Source organism: Mus pahari, chromosome 15, assembly GCF_900095145.1.
Source record: "Mus pahari chromosome 15, PAHARI_EIJ_v1.1, whole genome shotgun sequence".
NCBI lineage: Eukaryota > Metazoa > Chordata > Mammalia > Rodentia > Muridae > Mus > Mus pahari.
In genome coordinates this window covers 37,582,486-37,600,606 of record NC_034604.1, presented here as the reverse complement: position 1 = coordinate 37,600,606, position 18,121 = coordinate 37,582,486, and the positions used below count along the sequence as shown (strand labels likewise).

At 45.9% G+C, this 18,121-nt stretch overlaps 1 protein-coding gene across 2 annotated transcripts in view; it reads left to right on the top strand.

Annotated features, from left to right (window-relative positions):
- The window catches only part of Ppp2r2b (protein phosphatase 2 regulatory subunit Bbeta), a 407,624-nt gene that overhangs the window by 355,098 nt on the left and 34,405 nt on the right, over window positions 1-18,121 (top strand). For both annotated transcript variants that reach the window (XM_029547262.1, XM_029547263.1), the window contains 2 exons: window positions 181-358; window positions 13,984-14,148. In XM_029547262.1, coding sequence (XP_029403122.1) covers window positions 181-358; window positions 13,984-14,148 — 343 coding nt within the window. The remainder of the gene's footprint in view (window positions 1-180; window positions 359-13,983; window positions 14,149-18,121) is intronic.

Here is an 18,121-nt window from a genome sequence, read left to right as displayed (position 1 = left end):
TGGCGGTAAGGATACAGTAACTCTTGGTTTCAGGGTCCTGATTTACTATGTAGTGGTAAGGACACAGCATGAACCCATTTTGTACAAGAAAAAAAAAAAAAAAGAAAGAAAGAAAAAAAAAAAGAAAGAAAAAAAAAACAAAACCTTCCATTCTGAGCACTGTGTCTCTCTCGTATCCAGGTGCCTGTCCTGAGACCCATGGACCTAATGGTGGAGGCCACCCCACGAAGAGTGTTTGCCAATGCGCACACATACCACATCAACTCTATATCTGTCAACAGCGACTATGAGACCTACATGTCTGCTGATGACCTGAGGATTAACCTGTGGAACTTTGAGATTACCAACCAGAGTTTTAGTATCCTTTCCTTGCAAACCAGTAACACATTGGTCCGACTCACGGGTATCCAGGTAGGAGTGGGCTGGAGAGAAAGAAACAGAAGAAAAGACCGTCAAAATGGAAATGTCTGGCATCTATGAAGGAAAATCTTAAATTATGGGTAGGGCAGCATGGCTAGCTCTGGCATCTAATTCAAAATCATTTATTCATGCAATGATATTTATGTGTCATGAATTAAAATTCGAGCGGGGCTGGCACCTATCACATCTCAGTCGGCCGGGTGCTCACGTAGCATGCACAAGGCCCTGAGTTCAGTCCTTGGCATCACATACAGATGTGCTAGGTCACACTGTGACCCTGTCTCAAAAAATATAGATATAAATTCACCAATAGTGAAGATCTGGCAGTTTTTCAGAGTTGCTTCCTTAAGAGGTTAAAAATTAGCCTGTGTAGAGCACATGTGCCAGGGATATGGAGTAATGACAGTAGTGACAGTAATGGTTGCTGCCACTTACTGGACCCAAACCCTTGTGAACTTGCAGTATCTGAATTCCATTTCTCTATTGGCATATAATATGTGGACTCCTGAAATTACACGGCTCAGTTTTCAGGATGGGCACTCCCCACCCATTCTACATAGAGACTGCACCAGCAGCAATCCCTCCCACATCGCCTCGCCACGGACCCCTCAAGGCTGTTCTTGACCTTAATGGGGCTGAGGATAGAGGTACTTATCTACAGGACACCAGGTCCGATCTCCAGCATCTCAAACAAAGCAGACACTGAAAGCATCACCATCTTCCACTCTAATACTGGGGAAAGCAAAGAAGGTTCCCGAGTGTCTATGTAAGGCCATGGCTCTGACCTCATTATGTTGACCTTGCAGTTAACAATGAAAACTGATCTTTGCTGAATGTCTAGAGCAGCTGTTCACAATCGGTGGGTCACAGCCCCCCCCAAAATAGTCCATTATAAAACACAGATATTTACACGACATAATGGTAGCAAAATTACAGTTATAAAGTAGCAATGAAAATAATTCTATGGTTGGGGGTCACCACAACATGAGGAACTGTATTAAAGGGTTGCAGCATTGGGAAGGGTGAGGACCACTACTCCATCATCTGCCTGCCAAGTGCATCCTAACTCCTGACTCTTGGCTCCAATTCTCAACTCTGTTCATAGTCTCAGCCCTCAGGCAGTTGAGTACTGATACTGGCTCCAATACTACTTTGATTCGGCCCTTCAGTTGCTAGCTTCTGCCTTCCTGGCCCCACACATCCATGAAGCTCAGACAGCTGAGATGCCTCCATCCCTACTTTTGCCAACACTCACTGACAAAGGCCACCATGTGGCACCCTCCTCTTTGACTGCCTGATTTCTCTCCTTCATCTCTCATGCCCTGACTATCAGTTACCATGGGACCTACTAAGCATTCTGGCTGTGCACCTAACTAGTACTCCAATAACTTTCTAGAGAGTTGAAAAGTCCATGTTTACGAGGGTCTAGAAGCTTTCATACCATCTGGGCCCTGACTCCCTCTGACCCCTGTCATGTTGCTCCTGCCTCATTCACTCTGCTTCAGCCAGCAAACCATGTTTCTGTTCCCTACTAAGCCTTATTCTTCCTCTCTTTGCACCTGCAATACCCTCTGTCTAAATATGTGTCCCAACCAAGAGTTCTGGATCCCAGCCTCAGTGGAATCTACTGTCTCTATAGAGATGCCCACTAGCTTCCAGGTGGCTGCCAGCAGCTAGATTCTTGCTGTCTCCTTCAGGCTCATTGGGATTTGGAATGTTTTTGCGTGTGAATTTTTAGTTTGCCCTATGAAAAATGTAAATCATGTGAGGGCAGGAACCCTGAAAGACCCATCTCTGTATTCCAATGAAGTCAGCATTCTGTACATGGAAGCTGCTGCACACAGCCAGTGTGGCATCATAGACACTGGTCAGAGGAGAGCTACAGGTCCCTCTTTACTATGAAACTGAGCTTGGATATTTTTTTTCATGGTTAATTGTTTTATTTGTCACAATGTTTATCTTTTTCTGATTATTTCCGTGTTATGGGCCTCTTTTTTTATTAGATATTTTCTTCATTTACATTTCAAATGCTATCCCGAATGTCCCCTATACCCTCCCCCCACCTTGCTCCCCTACCCACCCACTCCCACTTCTTGACCCTGGCCTTCCCCTGTATGGGGCATATAAAGTTTGCAAGACCAAGGGGCATCTCTTCCCAACGATGGCTGACTAGGTCATCTTCTGCTATATATGCAGCTAGAGACACGAGTTCTGGGGGTACTGATTAGTTCATATTGTTGTTCCACCTATAGGGTTACAGACCCCTTCAGTTCCTTGGGTAATTTCTCTAGCTCCTCCATTGGATCTCTGTGTTCTATCCTATAGATGACTGTGGACATCCACTTCTATATTTGCCAGGCACTGGCATAGCCTCACAAGAGATAGCTATATCAGGGTCCTTTCAGCAAGTTCTTGCTGGCATATGCAATAGTGTCTGTGTTTGGTGGCTGATTATGGAATGGACCCCCGGGTGGGGCAGTCTCTGGATTGTCCATCCTTTCGTCTTGAGCTTGGATATTTAACTTGAAAAGTGGTAAAGACAAGCTGGGGAAAGGGGTTAATCGGTAAAGTTTTTGCTTGGTAACCATGAGGACCTGAGTTTGAGCCCCAGAATCCAGGAAAAAAAGAAATAACCTAGATGTAATGCACACTCTTGTAACACTAGCAGGCTCATTCTCCAGCCATCCTAGAGGCTCATGGGAGATCCTGTCTTTATGAGCGGTGGGATAATTTAAAGAGCAACAGCTGAGGTTGTCCTGTGGCTTAAACATGCATGTGTGCGCACACACAGAGGTATGAAACTCACACACATACACATACTGTTTAAGCAGTAGATACAGAGCTACTTAGTTCCTACCACAGAGACACCCTATAATCCCTGAAGGCTTCTCAGGAAAGGTGTCTTTAACCAGGTTCTGGCACTGAGCTACATCTGGAGAACTGGCCTTTGAGTCTGTGACTGGACATGACACACTGTGTGGGCCTGGGAATGGGGGGAGGGGGTCCCTGACTGCAGGTTTTTCCTGACAAAGCAGCTAGCTGCTGGTAGACCGAATATAGATGGTGGTCCCCTTTCCCTCCTCCCATCTACTCCAAGAGTCAGGGATTTGCAGGAGCTCAGCCAGCTGTCACTCTGAGCTTGTGCTTCCCCAGCCTAGGTGGCATGTCTTCTGAATTTTGCCTCCAGGCTTTCAAGAGGGAAAGAAACTTTCTCAGGCATTTGGGGAGACAGACGCCTTTGGGAGAATGCAAAGGGGACATATTAATAGTGCCGTTTAGGTTATCTTCTGCAGATGTGTGACAGCCTGCCAGATGCTGGCATACAAATGAGACCATAGCATTCACCCTTAAAGCTGCCATATGTAAAATAATCACTGTCATCATGTGGGTGACAATAACTGATATCTATATAATGCCTTTCAGCCAGACTGCCCCAGGCAAGAAGGCTATGCAAATAGGGCCCTTTTGCCTCTCAGCACTAAAGTGTAGCCACCTCTGGAGAAGGTAGCAGCCCTTACCATAACAGCCTCAAAAAAAGGTATCAAAAACAACCCTTTTCTTAAATGCATCCTATTTGGTACATTCTTCTGTTAAACCTTTTATCTACCAAAAAGACTGGAGCACGGCTTGGGACACCTGCAAAGCATGCCTTGAGACCCACTGAAGGAGCGAGCAAGATGGTTCAAAGGAACGTACGAACTGTTTTCATAACTGTATGTCAGTTATACCAAGTGGTAGAAAACACAAACCTCGTGAGGTCACAGACACAAAAATTTCCACTTAAATTACAAAGCATACGTCAAGAATTAACTCCGTAAGACAAGCAGAAAGGAAGTCTGGTTGGGCAAAAGCAAGCACAACACTGACGTCATATCAGACAGCTTGGGATTTAGAGACTAACAAGAATAGAATTTGCACCCGAGCCCATGACTTTCTGACTGTGAACATTCTCACAGCATGCTTTTTGTCTATCCAGGCCCCCATTCTCTTCATCTTTTATCCTTCATAAGGGAAAACTCTACCAAAGGCTTGTGAGACATTCTTTCTCTCTGTCTCTCTAGGTCTCTCTGTCTCTGTCTCTCTTACACACACACATACACACACACACACACACACACACAGGGAGAGAGAGAGAGTGCACACAAAGCTGCCTGCAGCAGGAGGGACTTTAAGTAGGCTACCACACTGGACCAAGGCTGCAAAGCTGAGATGAAGCTGCTCCTTGTATAAATTCAGTCTCTGAGATTTTTATCTTGCTCCTAGCATCCTTGTAAGGTATCTTCTCTTGTCACTTTGCCCCATCCAGGATGCACATAGCCTCAAATCTTTGATTTCTAACTTCTAGTACAGCACTTGGTAGCTGTCTCCCTTTATATTCATGGGTCAGAATCAGACAAGTCTGAGGGGAAAGACATAGCCCTGAAGAGAGCATCTCTCTCATGACAAGTCCAACACATAGCCTGCATGTGCTGAGACATCACCCTGAACACCACTGAAAGCAGCCCTGAAAGGTTTTCCTTTCATGGGTTTTCTGTTCTTGAAAATGTAAATAAGCTTAGAAGAGATAGATCCCCAAATCACAAGAATGAGTCAAGCAAGAGCCATAAGCATTCCTGAGAACTTGCTATATAAACTGAGATGATGTCAAGAACAGAGGACTATCCCTACGCCATGGCCCTGTAATCTGGGGAGGTGAGTGGGATAGTCAGGGTTCCGTTGGAAAGGTGGACTTGAGGTGATTACAAAGAAAAAGATTTGAGCTGGGAGGGAAAGAAAGATTAGCACCCTAGTGATGGACCCATGCCCATGAGTTGGCCTTGTAGTTATATGGCTGGCTAGGCAAGTACAATCTTCAAGACATGGAGTCAGGAGTGGAAAATGACAAGCAGGTAGAACCCCCACAGACATGAGCAGAAGGTTGCCACAGGCAGCAGTCAGGAGGGAAGGCTAAGGAGCAGCCAACAGAAATTAAAGATCTGCCAGCTCTCAGGGAATGTCTTGGCTTTCTCTTAACAGGTCTCCTCTAACTCAGGTTGGCCTCAGACATGCTCTATAGCCAAGGGTGGTCCTGAGCTTGAGATCCTCCAACCTTTACCTCCCTGAGCCGCCACTCTTAGGTCATGCAGGGTTAGGTTCTTGTGTGCGTTAGGCACACTACCGAACGAGACCTATTTCCACATGAGGTCTAGGCTCTCTATTAAATGTCCTTCAGCTAGACCATTCATGGTAGTGCACACTTTTATTCCCAGCATCTGGGAGACAGAGGCAAGAGGATGTCTGAGTTTGAAGCCAGCTTTGTCTACAAAGTGAGTTCCAAGATAGCCAGGACTACATAGGAGTAAACCCTGTTTCAAGAATAAATAAATAAATGCTCTCCAGACAGACGCACCCTAAATATGCTTCTTTTTTTAATTAATGTAGATTCAACTGATTCGGGAGTCTTTGATTTTCTCTGTAAAACCCCTCCATGGCTACACTGAGGTGGGTAAGTGGGTAAGCAACTGGGTCTGTATGCGTCCCTTTATTCCCTTTTTTCCTACAACTTTCTGAAGAGAATATTCCTTATAGCTGGGCCATAACAGGAGAAAGGGAACCTAGCATAGCACCAAGAGCAAATGTACGACAGAAAGAGACAAACACATAACCTTTGATGAAAGACAAATGTAATGATTTGGGAGCCCGAATTATCCACCAAATGTTACAGATGTATGCTACCTCTTGGAATTTCTTTATCTTTTCTTTCTATTCTATTCTATTCTATTCTATTCTATTCTATTCTATTCTATTCTATTCTATTCTATTCTATTCTATTCTATTCTATTCTGAGACAAGGTCTCGCTATATAGCCTAGGCTGACTTGGAGCTCAGCATCTAAGTGCCTTGGCCTCCTGTAAGACATGATTACTGGTATATGTTACCACACCCAGAAATTCTTCCTTCCTTTATACATGAGTTTCTATGTTCAAGATCATCTGAGATTTTATAACTGGTTATATTTGAGGATTAAAACGTTAGCAGATTCTCTCCAAATTATAGTAAATCTATATTCAACCATGCCAATACAATCAAGCATGTAATATCCTACACATGTCCTCCTGGATGTGTAGACAGTAAGGGTCAGGACCTGAATGGACTCTTAAATTAGAAATTTTCTCTAAGACAATTTGGGGCCTTCTGATTTGTGTACAGGAAGGCTCTGTGGTTGTGGAACTCCCAAGAGCTCTCTAGTCCTACGGAGTGTTGCAGCCAGCCTTGTGAAGCACCAATGTGGATTTAATATGGCACCATGCATCTTCGTCAGCCCCTCAGCCTGAGTCTAGCACTTGGCAAATACTCCATGGATATTTGCACATTGGCTTTTCAAAGCTTCTAAGACATGAATATTCCCTGAAGTGTGCTTCAGAAATCATCAATGCCTTACCAATGTCCTTTTAGGCTGATAAAATTGAGTACTTTGTGATCACTGCTTAATATCCAAAGATCAAGTTTGAACCTTAAACAAATAAAGAAAGATCTCATGACAACATGTGTCCCCGAAAGGGAATCCAACTGTATGAGGTTAGAGTTCGAGGCCAACATGCAACTATTTCTCCACTTCAGAATTGGCAGACTTTCTAAGGCAGCTGTTCTCAACCTGTGGGTCACAACCCCACAGTGGTCATATATCAGATATTTACATTATGATTCATAATAGTAGCAAAATTACAGTTATGACGTAGCAGAGGAATAGCTTTATGGTTAGGGGTTACCACCCATGAGAAACTGTATTAAGGGGGTCTCAGCATGAGGAAGACCTCTGCTTTACCATCTATAACATGTAAATAACTTCTGCTGCTTTTGCCATCAGGTGACCTCACCCAGTAAAGGCAGCATGGCCTGTGTCTGTAACGGCCCTGCAAAGATCCTCCGAAACTTTCTTGTTTCCTGGCTTAGCTATTTTCTTGGGGAAAATAATTGTCAGTATCAGACAAGTCAGTGCAATGAATCAAAGGGGCGCGTGGACAGCCATTTTGACTCCAAGACACCACTTGGAAATGGTTTCCTTGGATGCATGTACTTGCTCCAGAAGATAGGATTTTGTCTAATATGAAAATGATTTAAATAATTTTTCCCCACTATCTCTTCTGATAATTATAATCCTTAGAGGCTGTTAATAGGATTCTGTTCATTTAAAGGCAAATACACTGAGCCCTGAAAGAGAGTGACTTTGTCACATTCTCTCTGCTAAATAGGGATGGGATGAAAACCAAACCCTGTGCTCTCAGCCACGTGTGCTACAATGACAGTGCCTATCCCAGTGTTGTCTTGAATTCTCCCCACTGAGCTGAGAGGCATGATTCCTTTGGCTCTCAGGGATGACACTAAACAAAGAAGCGCCTGTTGTTTAAGTGCTCGCTGTTTTCTTGGTTGAGAAGTACATATTCACTGTAGAGATCTTGGACAGTGAAACGAAACAACCAATAACTTCATGCCACTGACTTTGTTCCTTCATTATGAGAAGGCCTGCTAATTCAGCCATATTGGTTGGGGAAAAAAAGAGTAGGGGGTGGGGAGAAAGAAATTCAAACTTTTTATTTATAAGGGGCTTTACTTCTATTTAGTCTGGGGTACTCTACCCCTCACACCACACCACACCACACATTCACACAAGCAAACACACAGACAGACAGAGAAAAGGGGAGCAAATGAGACAGAGGGAGGGAGAGAGAAAAAGAGGGAGGGAGGGAGGGAGGGAGGGAGACTCTTTGGCTTTTCAGTGACCACTGCCTAACGTAACTGATTACCTTATCCCCCAATACCAACCTTGTAGATTAGCATTGTTTCTGCTTTGGTCTCTGGCATATCCACTGTTCCCATAAGATCACTAGACAATCATTCATTCTCCAGGAACATCATGGCACAATTAAATCAGTGGAATCCAGCTAGAGGCGGCCCACACACTGCCTCTGTCCTCTCTGCAAGCATGGCTGTGTGTCCTGTCTGTTTCTTTTGCTCTCATTCATCATTTTTCTTGACTCACCAGACTGTGGTATCTATTTTGTGCCTAATTTTCCTCACCTGAAATAGTATATGGTAAACATAAAATCTGTCTTAAGTATCATTATAAATACGACCTTATCGAAAGAAGATGGGGGAAGGGTATGGATAGCTAAAGAAAAACCACTCACAGATGCACCCTTGTAGAACCATCGCATGTAGCTCCGTGGCCCACCTGCCTTTAAGTTCATTGCTTTCAGGAATAGGCTTAAATTGCACCGAGTTTCCAGAATTACAATTTTGCATACAGTGGGGTTTTTTTTTTCCATACTCGGATGCTTCACTGCAAAAATAATTTAATGACACAGTTTTTGGTTTTTGTTTTTGTTTTTTTTTGAAAGTTCACTTTATCATGTGGTTCTGTATATTTATTTAGGTGGCTGTCAATCGTCCATTATCCTGCCACTGGCTGGAAGCAGGGGAGTGGTAGTCATAGAAAGCTTGGGTCTTCCAAACTTGGATGGTGTAAATGACTTTGAAAGGCCTCCCACTCCTTCTGCCCTCCCACCCTCACCCTTTCCACCCCTCGTCCGTCTGCTGATGCAATTTATGGTTTGGGGATGCGTGTTTGAAGCAAATCCCTGAAGGGATGACCTCCCAGTGTCTTCAATTATTACTTTCAAGGATGCCTTAGGCAACTGCCTGGCACAGCGGTGCCCTCACCTTCCTACCTTCTGCCTTGCAAAGATGGAGCTCAGCTGCTGGGCTGGCTGTGCCCCTGCTCATCTTCAGAGCTGTCTCCAGAGTCCCCCTGGAGAGCCAGATTAACCCCTTTTGTTAGCAGAGGTAATTTGCCTGGGTTTAGCATTAATAAGGAATGCTCCAAGCAGTTGGGGTCAAAAAGAACAGATCTGTCAGGCCCCAGGGTTAATTTAATGGCAATCTGTTGGCTGTCTGAGTTGTATATTAGTCACGAGCCCAGCGATATCTTTTGCTGTTTAGTTCTTTGGAACAACAGGGAAATAATTTAGATAGAGTGCTCAAAAGGATCAGATGGAGAAATTGACTGTCAAAAGACATTATTCCATTTTCCAGTAATACAGGGCGCCTTGTGTTGCTTAGCCCCTTTCCCCCTCCTTCCCAATATGTCAGGGGAAATGTGTGCTGAAGCCACACAGCTCCCTTTGGAACTTGAGCGAATAATGGTGTGGGCTTCTGGGCATTATTGTACGTTCCCTCCTGTCTTCCTCAGAAGACATCCCATTTTGGGTAAATCCACTCTCTCGCACATGTTTCTAGAGTTTGGCAAAGTCTTCCCTTAGGAAATAGGACAAGAAAGCCCTTGTCGTGACTTTGTCCCAACCTCTAGTTCAAGAAAATTATATCATAGGACTTAAAAATTCTGGTTCTAGAAAATATACCATCACTACCTTGCAGTTGGTGAGTTTTCAGGGGCATGATTCGAAGGAGCCCTCTCTCGTAAGCCAGTCATCAGGCAAAGCCACTCAGTGAAACTGGCCTGGCGAGACCTCTCCTCCTAGAATGCAATGTGGTTGCATGTGAAGAATCCTTGTACAAGCTCCAGTGCAAATCCCCAGCTCTGCCCCATGCAGTCATATGACCCTAAGAAACTTATCTCAGAGGTCAGCAAGATGTCTCAGCAAGTAAAAATCTCTTGCCACCAAAACTGACGGCCTGAGTCCAACCCCCAGAACCCCATACAGTGGGAGGATAAAACCAACTCCACCAGCATGTCCTCTGTGCAATTTGGCACACTCAAAATAAATAAATGATGTAAAGCCACAGTCACACCGATGGTCCTGGTCAAGCTCATGGGCTCTGAAAAAATAAACAAACAAAAAAAAAACTTGTGGATATAGAAAAGGAATTTATAGAACAGATGAGGGATCAATAGGAGAAGGGAGACAAAGGAGGGTGAAGTCAAGAATAATCAGAATGTAATGAATATATGGATGAAAATGGCAAAAAAAAAAAAAAAGACACAAAAGTTTCTTTCCTGATTAGAAAGAAAGAAAAAAAAAAAAAAAAACACATTTCACTCTATTTCCCCAGCTGTAAAAATAGGGCTATTAATGGCACTGCCTCCATCTGTCTAAAGTGAAGGACAGATGAGACTGTAAGACACGTCGTCCAGGCAGGCTCAGCACTTGGTAGACACCAGCTATTTGTGGTCGTGCTAAAACGGGAGGGAATCATGGTTTCTTCCCTTGGCCAATCCCAAGTCAAACCCAAGCTCTGTGATGAGGATGGAGACTCAGACCTTGGAGAAGAATCAAGTGGCTTCAGATGAAAGTGGGTGGGAGGTGGGATGGATCTAGAAACAGCGAACGGGGGCAGCTCCACTGAGTGGCGCTCCAGGAGGATGTCCTTGGTGGTGGGAAGATGGTCCTGGAGGCACAGATATGCTTAGGTTCTTTGTTTTCACATCTTCTGACTTGGGGACTTTATTTTTAGGTAGAAAAAAAAAAAAATAACCGTGCCTGTATCACCTCCCTCTCCCACACAACGAAGATCTCTTCCAGTTCAGCTTGTTTGCTGAGCTATACTGGTAGAGGCAGAGAAAGCTGACACCAGATTTTTCTTTCCTTACTTTGGGAAAAGGAAAACATACTTGCTGGCACTGTAGGGTATGGGGGAACCTTCTGATGGAATTGGACAGCAGCCAATGAAAACCTCTGCTTGCCCTACCCAATGCCATACCCACCAAGCCTAAGGAGCAGGTCAGCAGCCAGAAAGGACATCAGAGCTGCAGTCTGCAGCCCCCTCCCACGCTGTTGGTGTTTGTTCCCCAGGTGTATACCCCCAATGCAGAAGCTGAGTTGACAGGCAGTGTTTCGTGAATCCAGGAATGCACATGCCCCGTGCAACCAAGTAATCTTTGCATCTGGTTTTCGTAGACGAAAATGTGGCAAAGGGCAATGTGAGCACAGGCTAATTTTAGAAAGAACACGACGGAGTGCCTAAGAGATAATCAAATAGGAAGAGGCACAGCCTGGTACAAAGTCATTGTAGCAAATCCAACAGACCTAGCACTTGATAGTATGTCCCCATATTTGTTAGTGTGTGGCTCCCTAATTGGTGCTACTAGGGCTCAAGGTATGAGCATGCCTGTCCCCATCTGCAAAATGGGGGGCCCTAGGGAAGAGGGGGAAGGGAAAAGGCCCACACCCCGCCAGAGTTCCACCTATTCTCTGGTCAGTCAGGCGTGGGAGGGCTGCTACCTACCCTTTCCACTCATCCCTGGGTGGGCATTCCTCTATCCCACTCTTCAGGGGGTGGCCAAGGGGAAATCCTACCTGGGGATCCCCAGAGCTACCTTGCTAAAGCCACCAGGGTTATGGGAGAGAGGGCTGAGGGAAGAGGTTCCCAACACCTTCAAGAGTGAGCACAGCCTTGATGAGCAGAGACTCTTTATGGTTTAAGAGTTTTATTATAGAAAGGCAGGGGGAAAGAGAGAAGGGAGACAGAGAGAGAGAGAGAGAGAGAGAGAGAGAGAGAGAGAGAGAGAGAGAGAGAGAGAGAGAGAGAGAGAGAGAGAGAGAGAAGACTAGAAAGAGAGAGTAAGGGAGAGGAGAGGAGAAGACAAAGGGAGAGGAGAGAGGGGAGAGCGTGAAGGGTAAGAGGGAGACAAGTAAGGGAGTAAGAAGTAAGAGAGCTACGTGGGGCTGAACAGCCCCCTTTATGGTCTTCACTGTTTCTAGGTAACTGGGGAGGAGTTTAGCCTGAAGGTCAGAAGCTTGGGCCATTGCCTATGTGACTACTGACCATGCTTCTCTTGTGGGGGCTGTGGGGGGCAGTAACTTAGGCAGGGGGCAGAGTTCCAGGAACATGAGGGGGAAGGCCTACCATGTCATGAAGGTGAATTATCACCACCGGGGTTCACACCTCAGCTCAACTGGAGACCAGCCTGCAATTCCCCACACATACATTTCCATTTCAATCACTATGAGTTCATTTTCATGTAGACAATTAAAGCCATCATTTTGGGAATGTTGCCTTACTGCTTAGGTGAGATGAAAAAGCCACCCGATTTAAAGATGGGCTAAAACAAAACAAAACAAAACAAGACAGTTTTTAAAAAAAGTAGTAAGTTAAAAAAAAACAAGCAAATAAACAAACAAACAACAACAAAATGCTGGTGATACACACGGGGCAAACATCACAGAGATGGCATAGGAGTAGTAGAGTCAGGGGAATGCAGGTCTCCTTGTTCAGCTTTGCTGTGCCCATTACCCACATGACAAAGTGCAGCCAGTTCCTGGACTGGACCTCAGCTCCAGGCAGGAGCCTCTCTCAAACTCTTGGTAGGGGTGTATGAGAGCATATACAACACAAGCCAGTTCCTTCAGTTCTGATGAACACCCTTTGGAAAATTGTTGGTTTTATTTCCACTGAATTGCCTTTATAAACAAAAGTCTAAACTTTTCATTCTGATATATAAGAAAATATATATGCATATGAATACACACACACACACACATATATATATATACATACATACATACATAATGTGTAATGCACACACAAACAATTTTTTATGGCAAAGGAATGTGTTGAAAAGGTGAGATCCTGGAAGCTAAAACTGAGTATCGTCTACATGATCCCAAATTCCTCATTACACATAGATGATTTCTTTCTAATACTTAAGCTCCCACTCAGACTCTCAAACCACAGCGTATGGAGACTAGATAGCCTGAATATCTTAGAGGGGGAGACTGGGCTTGGTGAAACCTCCTATGCTTTGCACCTAGAGTGAAGACCCAGTATCAAACTAAGGACATCAGGCTTGGCAACAAGCACCTTCACCTGCTGACAGTCTCCCCAGCCCATAGGCCTTGTCTCCTAGGAAACTTCTTGAATGCTCACAGAGCTTCCCCTTCCTGTAAATAGCTGTAAAAGGTGTGATTCATTTGCAGTGCTGGTGTAAGGATGAAATAAGACAAAGCTCAGGGTAGGCGCACAGAGAGGCCTTTGATAAACCCTCACTGAGCAGCCGCTGCTGTTACACAGAGAGATTGTGGGAAAGGATTTGCACGCAGCCTGTTGCAGATGGAATTTATCAGCCCCAGAATCCCGGTAAGAATTCAAATTGGAAGGTCTGGCTAGAGTGGGCCTAGCTGGCTCCTTAGCTTTTGCTGTAGAGTGGCAAACACTCTTGAGTAATCTCATGGGCAAGGTTCAGTTTGTCTTCTAGATGCCACAGAAGATGAAACTAAGATAAGGAGCCAGGAAACATAAATTTGTTGAGACAGGTTTCACAGCGTGCTGGACTTTTACAGCAACCGTCCTGCCTCAGCTTCCTGTGTTTGGTTATTAGAGTCATGAGCCACCACACCTATCCTAGACCTAAGCTTTAATTCTACCTCTGACTACCAAGCAATCCATTTTCCTAAAGCCCCTGAGCCCCTGCTGCCAGAAACCACTACTGCCTGCTCTTCTGCCAACAGCTTGCCAATGAAATCCCTGTGTGTGTAGTAAAGGCTTGCATAGGACTCATAGCAAGAGCTGCTTATACCCTAAGTCCTGGCTCCATCTCCTGGTCCTTCCTTGACTCCTCTGTGCCAGATATCGTGGACATCAAGCCAGCCAACATGGAAGAACTCACAGAGGTAATCACAGCAGCTGAGTTCCACCCCCACCACTGCAACACCTTTGTATACAGCAGCAGCAAGGGGACAATCCGGCTGTGCGACATGCGTGCCTCCGCGCTGTGTGACAGGCACACCAAGTGTGAGTATCACCACGAGGGCCACTGACATTCGGGAGGAGGGGGGTCCTGGAAGAGTTCCATCTCATTTAACACTGGGAGTAAAGAAATCACAAGTGTTGAGCTAATTTGGGAATCAGCCTCCCATGTAACGTTCTGAGAAGGGGAAGCCCCGAGTTTGAGTCTGAAGCACAAAGGGGCCGAGGAAACCTTGCCAGCAATGGCTGGCTGAACAATTGAGCTCATCTGAATTCTGTGTGGAAATCACTCACTGCTGTGGGGAGGATGACCCCGAGGAGTAGCCACAGAAACAGTGAGGAGATTGTTAAAGGGTGGTATGGATAAGAAGATGGGACAGTATTCACGGTCAGCAGTAGAGAATTCCAGGTAGATCTTGGTGGCAGCGTTAACTAGACTTGCTGAAGTATAAGGGTAATGAAGATACACGAGGGGAGAGGGTGAAGAAGGGATAGGAAAGTGGCTCTCAACCTTCCTGTCCTTTAACGCTGCAGCTCTTTAATACAGTTCTTCATGCTGTGCTGAGCCCCAGCCGTAAAATTACTTTTGATGCTACCTCATAACTAATTTTGCTACTGTTGTGAATTGTAATATAAATATCTGATGTGATCCCGAAAAGGGTCATGACCCACAGGTTGAGAGCCACTGGGATGGGTTAAGGCGAGTAGGAGGAGGTAGGGAGTAGATCCAGGGTTTGGGGAAGGGAGAGGGGATGGAAGACATGCCCAATGGTTAACATGACTGGCTTGTGGGGTGGGGGCTACTGGAAGTCACACTAGGCATGAAGCACTTGTACTCAGTTTGGGACCTGCCAAGTGGAACATGAGCTGTCTCAAGGGACAGGTTCTCTCTGGTAAGTGAATATGAAACAAGGTGGGAATACCACTCACCTAGAGGTGTCCCAGAGAGAGTACCACTCACCTAGAGATGTCCCAGAGAGAGTACCACTGGCCTAGAGATATCCCAGAGAGAGAACCACTCACCTAGAGATATTCCAGAGAGAGTACCACTCACCTAGAGATGTCCCAGAGAGAGTACCACTCGCCTAGAGATGTCCCAGAGAGAGTACCACTCACCTAGAGATGTCCCAGAGAGAGTACCACTGGCCTAGAGAGATTCCAGAGAAAGTACCACTCGCCTAGAGATGTCCTAGAGAGAGTACCACTCACCTAGAGATAACTGAGAGAGAGTACCACTCACCTAGAGATAACTGAGAGAACCACTGGCCTAGAGATGTCCCAGAGAGAGTACCACTCGCCTAGAGATATCCCAGAGAGAGAACCAATCACCTAGAGATGTCCCAGTGGGCCCCAAGAAGCCCTGGTGTTCTCACAGCAGCCTGTCCATGTTAGCCTGGGCTTTAGAGTCAGTCAGGCCCACCTGAGTCCTGAATGCAGTCATACACTCTGAACTGGCTGGGGAAATTGCAAAGCCCAGAACTAAAGCTGGACAATGGTTATGGCCTTAGAAGGTTTTAGAATGAAAATGGTTTAGGACGGTACTTGGGGAGCACAGCTAAGCTTTGGCGCTTGGTGACCTCAGGCAATCCTCCTGAGCCCCACAGTCCCCACAGGGCCGGTGGACAGAAAAGATCAATACTGTTACGTGAATAAGGGTTCCTGGCCTCTTCTGAACCTGAGGTAGGTGCAACAAATAGCAACAGACTAGCCATTGCACTCCTCGAGAATCCCCACGGCTGCTGCTGTAAGCGACTTAGAACCCTCCCCCCACCCCCTCCATGGGAGGCCCCATTATTCATAATTGAATTCATATCCACTGAGCACACACCGTATGCCAGGCACTGTATCCAACTCTGGAGACACAAGGAGAAGCAAAAGCAGATGTGCCTCTCTGTGTCTCTTAACACTCACTGTACTAGCCAGGGTCCTACAGAGGGTGAGGAAGGATGGGTGCTGTGTATACAGAACATTATTATAAGGAACTGACCCACATGTGAAGACTGAATGATTGAGTCCTGAGATCTGAAGTCAACAAGCTATAGTTCTGGGAGAGGAGGTGACCTTCTATGCCACAGGCCACCAGGCTGAAGATTCCGAGCATCTCAATTCAACTACAAAGGTGTAAAAATCATCCCAACCCCAAAACAGTCAGGTGTAGAAAGGCTCTGTCACTCACAAGAGCACCAGCTTTCTTCCAAACGAGCCTTCTCCTGATTGGCTGAGGTCCATCCCCATTAAGAGGTCAATATTTATTCAGTCTATTAATTTAAATGTTAAACGTATCCCAAAACACCCTTGCAGAAACCCCCGAATGTCAGACCAAGTATGTGAGCACCTGTGACCAGTCAAGTTGACAGAGAAAATTAAGCACGCTGAAGAGTAAAGACACCTGCCTCCATTAGAGAATCACCAACAAACAAGAGCATTGCCCGTGGGCTGAGGGGCACGAGACAGCAGCGTGTTGTGCTGTGTGTTTTCCTCATGGGGACCTTACAAAGCAATGGCTGCTGGTCAGAAATGTAAAGACCAAGGAGAGAGAAGAGTATAGGCAAGCTTCATCCATGCACACGGAAGCAAGAAGTCCGTAAAGCACGCAGGAGCCCCCAGAGTTGGCTCCTCCCTCCAGCCCTGATGCCACACCCCCTACAAGATCAAAGTCCAGAAGATAGTTCTTTCCCCCCCAACCCCCCTCCCGGGAGACCCAGGAGCTAGCGGGTGCCTGTAAGCTAGCCTTCATCGTCAAACCTGGCCACTACATACCCCAGTCCAGCCCAGCTCTGCATTCCAAGGCGCCAGAAGGGGCCAAAAGACTGACCTTCTTCAGGGCACACCTCCCTTTGTTCCAAAGCCACCAGGCCCCAGCTTCTGCCAGCTGGGGAGGCCGGTGGTGTCCTGACCTCCTTGCCTGACATTTCATATTGATTTTCCCCATCCTCCTCCTCCAGTGCCAGCCTGCAGTTGGCTGAGGTGTGTGCGTGAACGGCACGGCAGTCCATCAGAGTTCAGAATGAAAAGCAACATTGGCTTTCGGGGCTGAGCACGGAGAAGGAGGATATTTAATAACCGTCGGCGTTTAATCAAAACGCCGGGGAAAACCGTGTTATCAGAGCCGAATATATTAATTTCCATATGTCCCTCACTCTGCATGCTCAGCAGGGGTTGGAAGGGATGATTTGTCCTCTCCCTCTCTATTTTCTGACTTTTTTTTTTCCTATCCCTTCTGGCGGTGGTGAGGTATTTGCATTTGTAGTCTGAGGCGCCTTAAACAAAGGGTACTGAAGGCGGCATCACTCTGCTGGGCTGGATCCTGCCTTCTCTCCTTCCACACACATGTGTTGGGGAGTGTGTGAAGAAACCGGGCAGGTGATACAAACGCCAGCCTAAAACAAAAAGAGTTAAAGCCTGAACTCCTGTCCAGCATCCGCAAGGATCATCTCTTGTCCCATCTCCACCTTCTAGGCTCCAGGGATCCTTCGCACCCTAACCTGATTCCAGGACTTCCACATCTTTAGCCCTTTCCTGCCTCAGGGTTTTTACCTAAGTTCTTCCTCTACCTGGAACACGATTCCACTATGACTCTCAGTTGCCACATGCCTGGTACAGACCCTGACTGAGCACTTGTGGGAAAGATATGGGAAGATGGTCCCAAGACTGTGAGAGAGCATGTATTCACTTATCGAGCCTGTTTTAACACAGTACCTCAACCAAGTGACTTAGCAAAATGTTACTGCCTCTCAATTCTGTTTCCAACTTTCAAATTTTATTTAATAGGGGTCAGGTGTGTGAATGTGGATCTACGTTACCATATCTTTATTCATTCTGTTAATTTAAACATTAACCTTGTGTGAAGGACAAGTTTCAGGTGTCTGTTCTCTCCTTCCTTCTCCTTTTGGGGCAGGGTCTCTCCTGTTGCTTGTTCCACACTGTATACTCCAGTCTAGCTGTCCTGCAAACTCCTGGGCAGTTCTCCCATCTTAGCCTCACGTTTTCCCATAGAAATACTGGGATTACAGATGTG